The sequence below is a fragment of the Scardinius erythrophthalmus genome (assembly GCF_964197995.2).
Source record: "Scardinius erythrophthalmus genome assembly, chromosome: 10".
Taxonomy (NCBI): Eukaryota; Metazoa; Chordata; class Actinopteri; order Cypriniformes; family Leuciscidae; genus Scardinius; species Scardinius erythrophthalmus.
In genome coordinates, this window is record NC_138230.1 from 26,955,733 (window position 1) to 26,974,218 (window position 18,486).

The window sequence follows — 18,486 nt, forward strand, 5'->3', positions numbered from 1 at the left end:
AATCTAATGAGTGGTCTTTTACTGCTTAAAGTAAAGTGAAAAAAAAAAAAAAAGTCTTTTAAATATCTAAAAAAACTTTATAATGTGGTCATAATAATTATAAATGGTCTTTGTCTGCGTTAGGTAAAGTAACAAAAGTTGGGTTTTTTAAATGGTCAAAAGATATCATGAAGTGGTTATAAGACATTAATGAATTATAGCTCCATTTATACTTATTTACAATTATTACTATTTTATAAATATATTTATAAAGACTCATTAAGACCTATACTGCATTATAAGAACAATTATAGATATATTTATAAGTCATGCATTTGCTTTTTCAATGTGCATGCTCATAATCCATTATTCACTGATTGATTTATAAATATTAATTAGTCAGTCATGTGGTTCTACGAAAGTATTAGTTACTATTGTAACTATACTATAATGTAGTATAGAACAATGTATTATAGTATTATAGTTATCTATTATAGTTACAATGACTTTTTAGAAATTTAGATTTTTTTCTATCAAATAAGTGAATATATTGTATATATTATAACTACTTATTGTGAGTTATAATATAAATGCATCATTGATGGCTAAGTAAAGTTAAAACACAGGATGCAATTTTACTAAAGCAAATGTTAAGAAATCATTAAGATGTGCTCATTATACATTTTAAGTAGTTTACTTGTAAATGTAACTAATTAACAATAATTCCTGTCATAAAATAATAAAATAAAAAAAAAATAAAAAAATAAAACATGTTAATCTTTTTTTAATGTTACATACTAACAAAACACAGCAACACTATTTTTTTAAGTATAATTCCAAACTGCTATAAGCAATACCATGCATATGGCTGAGGAAATATAGATGGTATATTTATCCAGGCCGTATCCAGGCCATATCCAGATCTGACGAAGGACCTTCGCCTGGACCCGATGTCAACGCAGTGCTGAAGTGCCAACTAGTCTCTCTCTAGTTTCACGTACCTAACCTGAAGTGACAAAATAAAATAAAAGTCTGTATCAAATTTATAAGGAAAGACCAGTACTTTGTTTAGGCTTGGTCTGTAGGGAATTACAAACCTGCGCACATATATTCAGACGCACATAACTATAGAACCAATTCTTAATGCGCATGTGAACGCCATTAGCATTTATCACAGGTTCGCATTTAAAGTCTATGTAGAGAGAATGGTGTCGTCTTAGCTGCCCAGATCGTTGTGACGGAAGCGAATCAATCAAAACTAACTTTAGCTGGAAAATAACTTTATTAAAGAACTGCTGTAAAGCCAAATCAATCTCTGTTACCCTAAATGATACGTTTGTCTCTGTAAAGCTGCTTTGAAACAATCTACATTGTTAAAAGCGCTACATAAATGAGAATGACTTGACTTGACTCTTCCATAATATGAGTTTTTCTTTAATGGAACATGTCCAGAAACAATGTTACATATTTTGGCAATATACAAAATACAAAAAAGTATAAATTGTAAAATAGCATTAAACATTAAGGGCCCTATTTTAACGATCTGAAACGCAAGTATCAAGCGCAAAACGTTTGTGTAGTAACTTTGTGGGCGGGTCTTGGGCACTATTGCTATTATACGGGCGGGATAAATGACTCTTGCGCTCGACGCAAATCTAAAATGGGTAGTCTGAAGTAGCTTCATTATTCATAGGTGTAGTTTGGGCGTAACGTGAAATAAACCAATCAGAGCGATATCTCACATTCCCTTTAAGAGCAGGCACACTTGTTCTATGGCGGATTGCTATTATAACGGCGGATTTGCCAGGTGCGTGCCAGCAGCGGTTCACAGCCGAGGAGACTGACGTTCTCGTCAGGGCCGTAAAACACAGAGAAGTGCCATTGGGGATGGGAGAAACCCACCCAAATTAACTTCGGTTAAACAGGCGTATGATAATTTGGGTAAATGTGTAAGCTAGATTTATGCTTTTATAATAAACTATCTATCTATCTATCTATCTATCTATCTATCTATCTATCTATCTATCTATCTATCTATCTATCTATCTATCTATCTATCTATCTATCTATCTATCTATCTATCTATCTATCTATCTATCTATCTATCTATCCATCGTAATAATGTGTGATTTGCAAAAATGAAAACTGCTGCTTCTGTGTAGATGAGAGAATCAAAGTGTATGCGCGTTGTGCACACGCTACATTGATTATGGCCAAGCATGCACCCTTAAAATAGCATCTGAATAACATGCGCAACGCGCCACTGACTTTAGACTAGGTTTTTCCTGGTCAGTGGCGGAATTGTTTTCTAAACCTGCAAAATAGCATCAGGGAACGTTTGTGCCGGAACACGCCTCCTCTTTGCGCTGAACCTCCCCAGGGAGCGCAAGTGTATTTCCTACTGTAGTTTACCGACATGCGTCTGTGATGGGAAAAGTCAGCTGTGCGCGGGAGCAAAATAGGAATGATACATGCGTCGGTGTACAAAGTCAATTGCGCTGGGTGCAAGACAGGGCCCTAAATATTTCAAATTAATGACTTATTTGAGAACTCTGCCTTTGGGAACCACACTTTTACAGAGGTTTGTTAATGCAGCGCACACAATCACTACATCATCTAGCATATCAACCTGAGACACAGGAATAGCAGTTTGTAAAATCTTGAAGTTTTTCCACCGACTAATGACTCGTTCAACATGAATCCTAATCCAAGACAGTTGCCTGGATGTGTCTACTTCTTGTGCAGATAGTAAAATGAGGGATACGAAGAGTGGCACCGCAAACTGCAAGCTCATCCCGTATTTAAAATCCCCTATCAGCTAAAACCAACAGTTCCAGGAAACCTGACTCTTTGGTGATCTGTTTATCAGAAACCCGCCCACCTCACCCTGGAGACAAAAATTAAATTGCCCCAGCAGGTGTGATGGCAATCAAATATTTCAATGTATTATTGTGTTTGTAATTAGACCAGCCAGGTCTGGGCCCTTGCAGTCAAATTACTAGGTCGAGCTATAAAAATTTCTGGGCAGTATATAATGCAGCGGCATTTTTTGAAGCGTCATTTGAACGTTTTCATGCCTTAGTTCTTCATTCTCACTGCGTAATTTAAAACAGTCCTGCTACAGGTTGATGTAGTCTTCCTGCAGGTGATGATGTCTAAAGCAAAGATCATCATATTCCTTTCTTGACACTGGGCGGTCCCCTTCAGCTTCCTCCTCATCTTGAACAGAAAACAAATAGACATACAGAAGTTCAGTGAAAAATTATGACAACATTGGAGGGTGTAGCTTGTGGTACCACAGGGCTGGTGTATTAGACTGCATTAGTTTTAGCTTTACGTTTAAGAGATTATTCATACCACTGCAATGATCAATGGTACAGTGATCAATGGTACAGCCTTTTTCCATTTCAGCCATGGAAGAAGCAGGTTGCATGTCAGGGCGTTCATCTCTCTTCCTTTTCCTAAAGCAAAACAAAAGGAACAGTTATTGCTGTGTGAAACCATTTAATCATTATCTAGTTAAACTAGGCCTTCTCAATATTGCTGTGATATTGAAATGTTATCATATAATTTACATGAAACTAATACATTTACATGAACAAGGAATTAAAATGCTGTAATAGTAATCCAGGGTTGCCAACTAATCCAGGGTTGCCAACTCTCACGCATCTGGCGTGACAGTCACGCATTCAGCCTCAATCTCACGCTCTCACGCTTAACAAAGAAATCTCACGCTAAATTAGACATTCTTCTGTGCTGTATTTTTTTCACTCGTGTGCACTAAATTTCAGAATTACTATAAACAATTCAGGCTCTTAACTACTGGATGGACCACTATTTATGGCGCAAATTAGTTAAAATCTCCCGGAATCTAGAGCGAGCACGCATGCGAGACAGAAACCGTAGCGCACACACGGCGTACGGCAGCGTTGAGCATTGTAGCCAATCACTGACATGTCTGTTGAACGCATTGGCCAATCAGAGGCGTTTAAATGAGTCGCTGTCCTGAAGATGTGTTTTGCGCGAGCTCACCGAGTTCTACACTTTCGCAAACCTGTCATTATTATTGCCTATAAACTTAAGATGCAAATAAAAGATTCACTGCAATGTATTTGATATTCTTGATGCTGTTCTGATGCGCTCCATTACGCACCGCTCTGTTTGGTGTTAGGATGACTAAAAGTTCAGCGGTCTAGCTCTTCAATGTCAGAATGATTTAAGAAGTGAACGAATGCCTGGCAAAATGTAAGTGGAAAACATTTAATATTTGACTGTTTTACAATAGAAATGTTCAACTACCGACGGTGACGCGAATTACATAACTTTTTTTATTTATTTACTAAATTTAGCCTTTTTGAATTGAAAATATGCTATAATTTCTTTGATTCATTTAGAGAATACATGCATAATTAAAAATAAAATATTATTTGCAAATAGTTACAACTATTTCACTAATACAATAAGCTTTTTTTTCTTTATTCCCTTAAATCGCTTTTATAATTAATTCCTTTAAAAAAATACCCCCCAAAAAAATTTGGGTTGGAATACCCCCCGTTGGAGAAGTCTCACTCCGAGCTAAACTCAAAAGTTGGCAACCCTGGTAATCTTTTTAATTAGATATCAGATTCTACACTGAGCATATGGTCAATAACACCACTGAGGTCTTAGTATCTCCTTGAGGCATGCTTATGCACTGACAAACATCAGACCAATATAATGAGTATTGATTGATTTTAAACAAGGTCCAAAGTCCATATAAGACAGAAGGAGAGAGAAATACATGTGACTCAAGAGAGGGCTAGTGAGAGGAGTTCAAAGACATTTTGATAAGGATTAGACTAAGTGGTCTAGACTACTGCGCCAGTTTTCTGGATGTTGTAAGAGAGAAACAGACAAGCCTTATAGATAGATAGATACTTTTTTTTTATTTATACCTTTCCATTTTTGTCTTAGGTGTCTGGCTTTGTTTTGTGTACACCAACAAGGAGGGCACAAAGTCAGGACGACTGGAGTCAAGTGATGCCTCTCCTACAAAAAAGAATTGCACACATTGATTACAATGCGATCTACTGTTGTCATAGTGAAAGCGCTAATGTAAAGCTAGTCTGCTAAGTCTGCTATCTGCTAAGTCTGTAGCATGACACAGGTCACAATTAATGCCAGATATCAATCATTTTTTTTCTATCAAAATGTCTTAAAGCATTTTGTATTATCCATCCGTGTTTTTAAAATTCGTTAAATGACGGACGTTTTACTGTTGACACAGCCCATATGTCGGATTCGTCTTATAGCCTACTTGTTATTATTTTTAGAATAAGTGATTCGTTATGCTATTATTGGACTCCTGTCTATTCATTGTCAACTGTTTTCTATAAATATGTTTGTATTGGCTAACATTTATTCAGCTAGTGCGTGTCCTGTTTAAAATGTGCAGTGTTCAAAGGCAAAGACAGCACGCCACAAATAGAAGCCCTTTTCCCTGTGGTATTTAGTATCATATTTGGATATTGGAATAATAAATTAAGTAGCCTATCTTAATTGTACACAATGTTCCTGTTTTGTTTTTTTTCCTGTGTTCTAGGGTTTCTTAATTTTAGACAAGTTAACCAGCACACATTATATGCAATGCAATATAATGCATGTGTGTCGTATGTGTGACATATTTTGCATACAGGTAAAGGTGCCCAATATCAGTCATTTCTAAAGTAAAAAAAAAAAAAAAAAGTGTTTTGGAAAATAGCTCTTTATTTGATAATCTTTAAAATTTGTTTTCTATACAGAGATATCGACATCGGTAAATATCGGTATCGGCCATAACAGCAATATTAATATCAGTTATCGGTATCGGCCACAATTTTCACATCGGTGCATCCCTAAGATAAATTGATTATTAAAATATAGGTCAGTTGCAGCCCAAAACCAATTCAATCCACATGACCCTTGAATGATGACCACTGTGACCAATCACATATTTCTTTTTACTTTTTGACAAGATTATCCTTCCATTGTCTTACCTCGGTTTTCCATTCCCACGTCAAGAACACAGCAGCAGGTAGAGGTTCCTGAGGAAATAAGAGACGGATGACTTGATTAGTAAAAACACTACGTGTGTACGTGTGTGTGTGTGTGTGTGTGTGTGTGTGTGTACAGTATGTCTGCTTCTTGACTTGGGCCCCACTTAGTCAAGGTTCAACTCTAAGACTATGTGCCATATTACTGTAAAGAAGAGTGGCACCACCCCAGGAGGGATATACGTCTCTTTTCAACAGGTCAGGTCTGCCCCAAATACTTTTGTCTATGAATTGTTGCATCCAAAGCAGTATCCAAATCCCTTGCATTCTTACTATTCTCGATTAAAGTTTGGATGTATGTCTCTATTTCTGAAATCTTCTCCATCAGCCTGACTATCTCCCTGCATTTATCACATGTGAAACACTCACTGCTGACAGAGAATGCTATGCTATACATGTGGCAGGCAGTGCATGTGAGAAGATGACATGTCTCACCATGTATGTTGACTGATCCGACTCACCACATTTATTTGTTGGACTCGTAAAAGGCATGAGTGTACAAGATAAAAAACACGGCAAACACAGATGGCAGGTTAACAGGCTAGCGAAATGCAAGTGTGTTGTGCTAGTGATAACGATTTAGATTAAAGCTAGCAATGTCCGATTAATGTAACAGACAATATTAGATAATATCAGATATATTGTCATGGTTAAGTTATATTAAACAATATAAACAGCAAAGAAAAATAGAGAATGGAGATTAAAAACAAAGCTATAAGGAGCAACAAACACAATCCACTCAGGCAGATAGACGGTTAAGTTAAACGGGCATCTCCTCTTTGACACCTACTAATTTATACTCTACTAGGCGTCTCGCCCTTTTTGAACACTATCACTTGGGAATAAGGTCTCTGTTCCACTTAAGCAGTATCACTTGGGAATGGAAATAAGTTCTCTAGTGCTCCCTAGCCTGCCGTGCAGCAGTAATCAGGCAGACTCCAGACAATGCCTTCAAATTATATATATATATATATATATATATATATATATATATATATATATATATATATATATATATATAATGTGTGTGTGTGTGTGTGTGTGTGTGTGTGTGCTCAAAATTATTCATACTCTTAGTAAATGATCAGGGAGGCTGAGAAAATAAATCTGCAATTTACAAAAATCGAACCTTTCATTTGTGAATAAGAATTTAAAACGTATTTACCAAGGGTATGAATGATTTTGAGCACAACTGTATGTATATACAATAAATATATATTTATTGTCACGGGGTGTTTGCAGGCAGACAGATGAAGAAAGATGAATAAAGCTTCAACAAAGTTTAATAGCAAATATGCACAGCAACAGCTTATAACTTACTTAGATTAGTTATTATTAATTAGAAATTTCCTTCACTTTTTGCACCCAATACAGAGCCCTTTTGTTAAGGTTATGGCAAGCATAAGAGATAAACTGAACCTAATTATGCAGGGTTCCATGAAGATTGCAATGATGAATTCTTTAAATTTGCATCAGCCACTTCAAAGAACAGCCTGTGAGACAAAGATGATTCTGTAAAAGCTTGTCAAAGTTTCATATATGTTAAGAGTAAATTACCCTTTTACTTCTTGCATTAGGATACTGATAATAACCTAACATTAATATCCAGTGTTAAATCAGATGATATTTTCATAATGGTTTTGTCACGGAGTCACTTACACCATCCACTCAGCCATCAGCACCAGATCCGCCCACTTGTTCATCATCACCGGAATTCTAATCACCTGCACCTGTTCACCCTCATCAGCCTCACCATATCAAGCCTGCACTCCCTCCAGTTCACTGTCTGGTCTCGGCATGTTACACAGACTCTTCCTGCTCTCACCAGAGAGCCTCTTCATCAGTCTGCGGATCCCCTCCCTGTGTCTTCGTTCCTCAATCTACCTCAACCTCACTTCCTTCATCTTCATTTGTGTTACAGTCAGCTAAGTCCTACGTGTCATCTAGTATTACCATCCTTCACCTGTTGTATTCTGTTTTGGTCCAGCTCTGTCAATAAACTCTGTTTATTTTACATCCACCATCTGTTCCCTACTGTGTCATGACAGAAGACCAGACCTACCATGCAGAGCACGAACACGGATCCATTTGCCAAACTGCTTGAACCAGTTTGGCAGTCACTGTCACCACCTTCTTCTTCTGCTGCTGCCTCTGCCAGTCCCATGGCCCGTCCAGTGACATTCACCAGCGAGGCGGTGGATTGCAGTGGATTTCTCCTTCAATGCTCACTGTACTAAGAAATGCAGCCACATCTCTTCCCCACAGATCGTGCAAAGGTGGCTTCATGATTTCTCTTCTCTCCGGTTGAGCGCTACAGTGGGCACAGTTGTTGTGGCAGTCCAACGCTCAAGTAACCATCTCGTTATCAGCCTTCACCAACCACAACAAGGAGGTTTTCGGACAATCAACTTCAACCCTCTCCGTTCATGATCAACTCTTTCATCTTCACCAAGGTACCGAATCAGTCAGTATGCTATAACCTTTCGTACATTGGCAGCCTCAAGTGGATGGAATGAAACCATTCTTCTCACCGCCTTTCGACATGGCTTGAATGCTGACATTTGCCAACTGCTGGTTGTTTATGATGCCATGGGGATCAAGAATTTAATCCAAAAAACCATCCGGGTGTCAACGACTGTCAGCCTGCTCACCGCACCAATCCCCGCTGCATCCTCCGCCTGCTGCAACATATGTCGCCCTTCCAGCACCTGAGCTGAAGCAGCTCGACTCCAACCATCTCACTCTTGCGGAGTGTCAGCGGAGGACTAACAACATCTGTCTATACTGTGGGGGAGAAGGACACGTTCTACAGAACTGTCTCATCTGACCACCACACCCAGCGGTGAGTACAGTCCATCTTCCACCTAAAATTACTCCTCAAACCCGTACTACCGTATATGTTCTGACCCATCAAACTTATGTTTCAGCACAAGCCCTCATTGACTCCGGCTCAGCGGGGAACTTCATATCTCTCAACCTCCTCCAAAGGCTCAACTTTAAGAGGAAGGTGAAATCATCCAGAACTGGCCACAACCCACCACCATTAAAGAGTTGCAGAGATTCCTGGGCTTCGCCAATTTTTACCGTCGTTTCATCAAGAATTACAGCTTAGTCAGTTCACCTCTCTCCTGAAAAACCAGCCCAAGTCTCTGTCCTGGACACCTCTTGCCCTCCTCTCCTTCAGCATTTGTCTCCGCTCCAGTTCTCTGTAATCCGAACCCTGAGCTACTGTTTGTCGTCGAGGTCGATGCATCCACCACTGGAGTCGGAACAGTGCTGTCGCACCGGCAGGGTGATCCCCTACACCTCCATCCATGTGCCTTCTACTCTAAAAAGCTGTCCCCGGCGGAGCAGAATTACAACATTGGGAATCGTAAGCTCCTTGCCATAAAGCTCGCTCTAGAGCAGTGGTTCTCAATCCTGGTCCTGGGGACCCACAACTCTGCACATTTTATATGTCTCCTTTATCTGACACACCCAGTTCAGTTCAGAGCTCTTTCCTAACGAGATGATGATCTGAATCAGGTGTGTTAAATGAGGGAGACATACAAACTGTGCAGAGCTGTGGGTCCCCAGGACCAGGATTGAGAACCACTGCTCTAGAGCACAGGTGTCAAACTCAGTTCCTGGAGGGCCACAGCCCTACACAGTTTTGTTCCAACCCTGCTTCAACACACACCCCTGCAGTTTTCAAATAAGCCTGAAGGACTTGATTGATTGATTAGCTGATCAGGTGTGTTTAATTAGGGTTGAAGCTAAACTCTGCAGGGCTGTGGCCCTCCAGGAACTGAGTTTGACACCCCTGCTCTAGAGGAATGGAGACTCTCACACCATCCACTCAGTCATCAGTACCAGATCTGCCCACTAGTTTATCATCACCGGATTTCTAATCACCTGCACCTGTTCACCTCATCAACCTCACCATATCAAGCCTGCACTCCCTCCAGTTCACCATCTGGTCTCGTCACACTTTACACAGACTCTTCCTGCTCTTACCAGAGATTCCCAGCATTCCCACACCTGATCTTCATCTTCATCCTCATCTTCAAGAGTCAGGGTTAATTTTGCATATTTTTAGAGTTGGGGATTATTAAAACTATACGATTTTAGGCATGTTATATTAAGCAATCAATATTGCTTCAAAAACACCTAGCAACCACTCATATTACCCAAGCAACGGCACGGCAACTATCCAGAATGCCCTTGCATCCACATAAAATGCTACAAAATTGCATGGACCTATACAAGTATAAAGCCAGTATAAAATGCATTCATGTATATTATCTTGACAAAATGTCATATTTAGACAGTATATCTTAAGATTTACATCTTAGCTGTATATCTTATAATGTTGAAACAGCTACACATAGGGAAAATACCCAAGCTACAGCAAAGCAATGGCATTTATTTGACAGATTACTCTTTTACTCTGAAAGCTAAATGTCACAAAAGTAGAAGAGAGGCCAGCAGAGTGCTATTTTAATCTCAAGGGTGCTTACCTATAGGCTACATAGTTCAAATGACAAAGTAATTTTGTCTTGGCATAGCATGCTTGCAAAAATCAGTTAGGTTGGCTGATGGCTGATGTAGTAATTAATAATTAAAGGTTATTGTTCAGACAAACGCTGTTATTATAAATCAAAATGCGGTTCATTGCTTTAGCAGCCTTTTCAAAATAGGGAACTGATGAAAATGGAAACCAGTACTACTGGCTGTATAGGGATTTATTTGAAGGTGTAATTACCTTTAAAATGGATAAGAGAAAATCCAGTCAACTTGCTTGGGGTTATACACAAGTCAAATAAGAATAAATATTTAATGTGGTAATTCTTATGTTGTTATTGATCTTACAGCAGGAAATTAGACATCATGTTGGCCAGTGAATATACGGTGAATACTGGTAAAGTGGAACACTTTCTGATAATTTACCTTCTGCATAATTTTTTATTATGATCCAAAAAGCCCCTCATATGTCTAACTCTACCATACAGAATAAAAAAGAAAGAAACATTAAACACAGGACGGATGACTCTTCCTCAAACACATTGACCCCAAACCACATTTTCCAGGTGCTACTGTCAAACTGGGACACCTTTAATGGCAAACTGGGACACTTCAAACACATTAAATTGTTATTCAAATGTGGGCAAAATTAATTAAATACACAATGACAATATAAACAACAACAAAAATAATAAAAATCACTTTTTTTTAAGAAGGGGTGCAGGTACAGCAGATTCACACTCTTTCCAACCCTCCCTCCCTTCCTTCCTTCCTCGGCTGTTCACAACATTTTGTATTGGGTTTAATTTATTTAAAATATATCATAATTAAAAAAAAGATTAATCTTCATAAACATTTCTTCTTACTGGCTAATTTATTCCACACAGGCTAAATCTAATTTATTTTTGTACAGCAGGTTAGTCTCTACATGTCAATACAGCCAGTGCAAGTGAATGCCTCCCCTTATTCAATGAGGCCATTCTCCTCGCCACACGTCTCATGGAAATAGTCTTCACAAACAATGCATATAATCCAATCCTCTGGCTTTTTGGGATAATTTTCATCACCATATCTGGCTTTGCAAATATTGCAAATGTCCTGGCCATCCGAGCTTGTAGCCTCTATCTTTCTTATTATTTTTTTGTTTGTTTGTTTTTTGGCATTGTTTTTTATAAGCAGTTTACAAACTTTGTTGAGATATCTAGCTTGCTAACTAAATTTATGAGGGGCATATAAAAAGGGAACTCAATTCCCCCATTAGAATGACTTAAATGGCTGTCCCAGGTTAACAGTACGCTATTGGCAAACTGGGATAGTGTCAAAATCACATAAAAAACAAAACAAAAATATTCATATGAATGTGATTTTTAAAGGGGGGGGTACAATGGTGTTTCATGTATTCAGAGTTGTTTACAGTGTTAAAGAGATGGATTCTCATGCTAAACATGGGCAAAGTTTAAAAAATATATTTTGGACGAATAACGGAGAATTTCTGTGCCGAAAATCTTACTTCCGGGTTGGTACAAGTTTCGGCTGTTTTTTTTTTCGATCGTGGATCTAATGACGTAGATGAGAGTGGAACTCCTTATATGAGCATTTCTCCCGGAAAAGCGCGCCCGCGCGCACGTGGACCAGAGGAGAGCGAGAGACCGCGCGCACATCAACGCGCTTCAACAGGAAATCATCGGCAGCCAGCGCTGCATAGGTGTTTTTGGATGTGAGGGAAAGCTTACCGTGTTCAGCTTTCCAAAGAACCCAGTGTTACAGGAACAGTGGATGCAGTTTGTTTTTCCGGGGCAGCAACGGAGTGTACCAAGTGCGGTTGTGTGTTCTGGCCATTTCAGTGACGAATGTTTTATTAACAAGGCCCAGGTCGACGCTGGATTTGCAAATCGTTTGCTATTAAAACGTGGAGCGGTCCCAGTGATAAAAGACCCCATTCATGTAAGTACAATTGGATCAGATTTCTGTATTTTGCTGGAAATCAAGCACTACCGCTTGACTCTATAGCTCCGCCTCCAGGACTTCGGCTTTTTCCGGAGAGAATCGGAAAGCTGTATTTTTCTTTAATAAATATAATAAAACTAAACACTTTTTGGAGATATTAAAGATGCATTACTACTCCATAGGTACTCAAGATTAACATGAGATTAGGTGAAACTGTGCATGTTATGTACCCTTTAATATGTCATTTTACTTTACCATCGCAGTTCACTGCAAGGTTGTTAAATATGTTGTGCCACACCCTCTGAAGTTATGTCATAGCCACATAACCTATATTTCTTTATCACATGCTTATGATGAGCTCAGTGTTGATTTTTAGTAATGGAATCATACATGTAAGAAGCTTAACTGTCCCACTTCATTGTCCCACTTTACCAGTATTCAGCCTACACACAACATTAATTTACATTAATTTAAAGATCCCTTTCTTTCCATAAACACCTACAGTATATTTATCCTAAACCTTTTGTGATTTCTTTGGGGAACTAGAACTGAAAGTGTGAGATGTCTGCCATGACATTGATTTTAACATGTTTTTGCTGTTGTACATTTCACTAGCCTGCTTGAATGTTAGTGGTTTGTTAATAGCTTAATCTTTAATGCTTAGCGTGCTAAAATATAGTGATTAGTCATTTCACTGAATTAATAGTTACTATTCAAGACCCATTCACACTTGTTATTGGCTATCTATCATTGTCAGAGTACTGATGCATTACCAAACTGAATTTATTGAATTAGGCAACACTTTTAAATAAAAGACCAGGTTTTATCAAATAAGAAAAACATATGTGACTTCATTTATTTGCTAAGTAGACCCGTATTGTTAATTTTAAAAACTGGCATTTAGGGCATCTGGGGAATGATAATTCAATATTATGCTAATTTCATTAACAAGACAACCTGTTCTCTAGCCTTTCAGCCTTATAAAGCACAGGTGTCATTTTCTAAAGAAAAACTTTTGTAGGTGTCATACAGAAGTGAAAGAAAAGAACTCAGTAATTAATGTTACGTAAAAGTCCTTTGGATTTCAAATGCTTGGAAAACTGTCAGCCTGTCTCCTGCTTGTTTTTTTTTTTTTTTTTTTTTTTTTTTTTCATGGGAAATCCTTCTTCAGTGATTGATGAGAACTCGGATTATTGCTAAAAGCTTCAAACACTGAGTTCACACCAAATGCATTTATTAAAGGACTCAATCAATAACAGAAGATACACAATATGTCTGGCAATTAAAGTTATAGTGCAGTGATTCTCAACCAGGGGTATGTGAACCCAAGGGGGTACTTGGTAAGATTTCGATTTTGCTTTGTTTATCAACCTATAAACACAACTGGCTTGTGTAATTGTTGTCAATTTGTGTGGATGACACTCACAGGGTATATGTCAATATCTATAGAGATGTTTCTGTAAACATCTCAATAAACAAGCTCAGGAGTCTCATTAAAAGGAGAGGGAGGTGCTTAACACACACTGCCTGGTTTTATTTCAAAAGTGCATCATTTTAATAATGATATTACTACAGAGACAAGTGGGTTTTGGATTCAAACTTTTATAATGCAAAACAGTTCAGTTTGATAAAGTTATTGATTTTTATGTAAAAAATAATTTACCTATCCTCATGCCACACCATACTTGTCTTCTTTATGGTTACTAAAGGAGTAATTAATAAAATGTAAAATCTGCTCTATACTTGAATGATCACTGGCAACGGTGGACAGTAACAAAGTATTTTTACTCTGTTACTCTACTTTTACAATTTAAGTATCTTGAAAAGAAATTTTCTTTTTATTTTGATGTGAATGAATTTAAGACTTTTCTAAAGTTGTGATGGCGATGTACAATTTGTGCTAATTCTTTGAGCAATAAACTATTTGCAGAACATGTATATTTAAAGTCGCCCTGTAGTCGATAATTGTATCCCTTAAAACCCATCTTTGGTCACAAAAATGAAAGCCCACCCACACGTCGACAGGATTGGTTACAAGGTAGTTTGTAAAGTGAGAAACACCGGCAATTTCATTTTTGAGGCTGTCTTTTTTTCCACTGCGGTTTTAAGGAGAAAATACTCAACAATGGTGTTGACTTATGAATTTGCACATGGTTTGTATTAAAGCATAATAAAAACGCCACATAGACATATAAACCACATTAAAACTTGATTTAACTAAGTGACCTGGGGACCCACTCTGCACATTTTGTTATGTCTTCTTTCACACAACGGATTCAGATCATCGTGAGGCCAGTCAGCTCATTATGGAAAGAGATATGTCATTAAGGGAGACATACAAAATGTGCACAGAAGTGGGTCTCCAGGTCACTGTTTTAGAGAGCGGTAGATAAAAATGATTGAGAAATGTTGTGGACTGGATTACTACCTCACTGCCCTGCAGGTTAACTGTTACATGTTGTTGTAAAATGCAATAAGATGAACAATCAAGCATAGCATCAGTTCTGGCAGGTCACGTTAGTCAAGCTCGCATCAGCTAAACCACGTCTACCTGTTCTATAGGAATACGATGCCTATCACTGTATATAAGTGTGACGAGTGTATGTTGTTACACTAGTTTATTGACATAATTTAATCGATAACAGTATTATTTTATGGGACTCTTATTTTGAAAACATTTGTTTTGGAAGTTGCACAGTTGTCAATGGTCATGTGTTCATAAACTTAATAATTTGCGTTGTTTTCAACTCTTCATACATGTATATTTCTTATTTTTTTGTGTTGTTTTTGGTTTCACTCTTGATAAATATTTATGCACTAAATTAAGGAAGCACTATTACGTAAGCTTCGTCATGCGTGAGGGTAATGCTGATGCAATTTGCATGCGCGCTCTCTCTTTCGCTGCATGTCGTGGCGAGAGGTACGTTTTTTATCTGCTCCTCAGAGAAGTGTGTAAATGTGCTTTATTGAGTGTTGTATAGGGATTTTCTGTTTGTAATGAGTTTATTTGTTGTCTTTTCTGTACTGAGAGATCAACAATCTGGGTTATAAATGTTATAAGAGTATGTTTGATCAAAGTACAAATTTGATTAATGGCCGCTGTTGCACGTGCGGTATGCTTGTGAGTTTAGAACGATATATTTTTCGTTAAAACATTTACAGTTGAATTTAATATGAGTTATACATTTGTAATTGTGTAAAGTTGTATTTGTTTATTTTGAAGGATCCATGCAATGTTCAAATGTATTTTATGTATATGAATTTACATTGAGATATCGTGTGTTGCATGGGCGTCAGTTTGGTTTGAAATGTGCTGGGGACAGAGACGCATTCGGAAGTGCATTTTCAGAAGTGCTGGGTACTGTCACGTTCACCGTCTGTTTCTGCACTACATTACCCAGGATCCTCTTTGGCACACCTGCACTCACTCTCTGGATTACTAATCACCCGCACCTGTTCCCAATCAGTAACCTCATCAAGCTCTATAAAACACTCACCATTGCCCTAGTTCATTGTCAAGCCTCCAACAGGAGCAGACCATATTCCGTTGTCTCCTAAACCTCTGATGCATCAAGACTCCAAGATGTAATGTATACTTACCTGAAACACTAACCTCTATGTCATTGTTGTGCTGTCTTCAGAAATCCTGTCCGATTCCATGCTGCCTGAGATCCTGTGTTCCCTCGAGTTTCCAGTGTTTTATCCAAGCTTGCTCGCTGCCGACCGCATCTGATAGAGAAGAGACTAATGTTACTGAACTGTGATTGCTTGACATCAACTTATCTGAAGTGAAAGTGCTTACCTGCTTTTCACCCCACATCGACTCATCTTCACGGAATCTGCACTTAAATTCATTGAATACTCACCTTGCACTTTTATCACCTTAAATAAAGCTGTGTTTGGATTCACTTACCTCTGTCTCCTGGTCTGTATCCTGACAGAAGGCTTGACCGAATACTGTTATGGATCCTACACAGCCCGCAGACCGTGCTTCCGCGAACTCCATGGCATACACTATATTCGACCAGAACGGTAAAACTTTGGAGGAATTTGCTAAAGTTTACATTAACCTTTACCAGGAGGGGAGCTGGGATGAGGAGTTCCTTCAACAGGAGTTCTGGACCAGGTTGGATGATCCACTCGCCCAGATGCTGCTGCTGGATGATCTCGAACTACCTCTCATTAAACTCATTGACCGCACGCTGTGGGTGTGTGGTTCATCATTCACTGTGAGAGACATCCAGTCCGATCTCCACGTCCAGTCCGATCCTCACCTCATCAGCTCCGCCGAACCTGCTCACACAGTCAACCCAGACAAACCCACAGTACCACTCCCCGCTGAACACCGAATCCTTTCCGGACCAGTGGCTGAGATCACATGGCCCAGAGCACGAAAACTGATTTCAAACAGTACTGATCTAGCGTCTAAAGTGTTTGATCCTGTTCTGATGTCCATCCGGGGAGCTCGCAGATCTGCTCCATATTCCACCAAATCCACCGAGCCTGTTATCTGCCCAGCCAAATCTGAGCACATTGTCTGCCTAGCCGAGCCACCACTTCCTACAATGCCCCTTTGCCGATGTAAGGGGCGCCCTGCCCTGTCAGCCCTGCCTCGATGTCACGCCAGTCCAGCCGAGCCTGCACTTCACGCCAGTCCAGCCGAGCCTGCGACTGAGAGCGTCATGCCCGCCGAGCCTAAGACTGAGAGCGTCATGCACGCCGAGACTGAGAGCGTCATGCCCCCAGAGCCAGTTGTTGGCCCAGATGTTCCGAGTTCAGTTCCGAGTCCAGTGCCAGTCTTCGAGCAAGAGCCAGAGCCAGTCTTCGAGCAAGAGCCAGAGCCAGTCTTCGAGCAAGAGCCAGAGCCAGTCTTCGAGCAAGAGCCAGAGCCAGTCTTCGAGCAAGAGCCAGAGCCAGTCTTCGAGCAAGAGCCAGAGCCAGTTTTTCCAAAGGCGTTTACTTCGCCGCTGTTCCCGTCCAGCCAAGAGCTTCCTTCGCCGCTGGTCTCGCCCGGCCCAAAACCCTCTTCGCCGTTGGTCCTGCCCGGTTCAAAGCCCTCTTCGCCACTGGTCCTGCCCAGCCCGGAGCCCCCTTCGCCGCTGGTCCTGCCCAGCCTGGAGCTGCTTTCGCCCCCTGCCTCATCCAGCCATGTGTCAAAACCTGACAATTTCCCCATTAAAATTTTGGGGGGGCGCAGTATACCTGCTAGGGGGACCGCGGAGGTCTCTCCGACGAGGTTCCCAGTGGCCACCAGAAAAAACATCTCCGCCATGGCCACCCGAAGGGTCATCTCTGCCATGGCCACTCGAAGGGTCATCTCCGCCATGGCCACCTGAAGGGTCATCTCTGCCATGGCCACCCGAAGGGTCCTCACCGCCATGGCCACCCGAAGGGTCACCACTGCCCTGGATGCCCGAGGGTCCGACAGCTCCGCCCTGGTCACGCCCACAGCCTGTTCCGCCCTGGTCTCCTGACCAGCCTGCTCCGCCTGGACCGTCCTGGAGTCCAGGATGCACACCCTCCCACCCCTTTGGATGTTATATGGCGCGAGGATGCGCCTTCGGGGGGGGGGGGGGGGGGGGGGTACTGTCACGTTCACCGTCTGTTTCTGCACTACATTACCCAGGATCCTCTTTGGCACACCTGCACTCACTCTCTGGATTACTAATTACCCGCGCCTGTTCCCAATCAGTAACCTCATCCAGCTCTATAAAACTCACCATTGCCCTAGTTCATTGTCAAGCCTCCAACAGGAGCAGACCATATTCCGTTGTTTCCTAAACCTCTGATGCATCAAGACTCCAAGATGTAATGTATACTTATCTGAAACACTAACCTCTATGTCATTGTTGTGCTGTCTTCAGAAATCCTGTCCGATTCCATGCTGCCTGAGATCCTGTGTTCCCTCGAGTTTCCAGTGTTTTATCCAAGCTTGCTCGCTGCCGACCGCATCTGATAGAGAAGAGACTAATGTTACTGAACTGTG

The 18,486-nt window shown here is 40.2% G+C and overlaps 1 protein-coding gene across 3 annotated transcripts; it reads right to left on the minus strand.

Moving 5' to 3' along the window:
- Positions 1-533: 533 nt before the first annotated feature.
- LOC308696963 (uncharacterized protein) lies at positions 534-6,078 on the minus strand. 3 transcript variants are annotated; one of them, XM_081375967.1, is made up of 5 exons: positions 5,994-6,078; positions 4,914-5,007; positions 3,337-3,440; positions 3,076-3,198; positions 534-985 (listed from the first exon to the last, which is right to left on the minus strand). In XM_081375967.1, exons 1-4 carry the CDS (start codon positions 6,004-6,006, stop codon positions 3,098-3,100), a joined length of 312 nt encoding a protein of 103 aa, XP_081232093.1. In that variant the 5' UTR covers positions 6,007-6,078; the 3' UTR covers positions 534-985; positions 3,076-3,097. The 3 variants fall into 3 exon arrangements, with proteins under 3 accessions (XP_081232093.1, XP_081232092.1, XP_081232091.1); XM_081375966.1 differs by having other exon boundaries at positions 3,057-3,198; XM_081375965.1 differs by lacking the exon at positions 534-985 and having other exon boundaries at positions 2,832-3,198.
- Between the last annotated feature and the right edge of the window lie 12,408 nt (positions 6,079-18,486).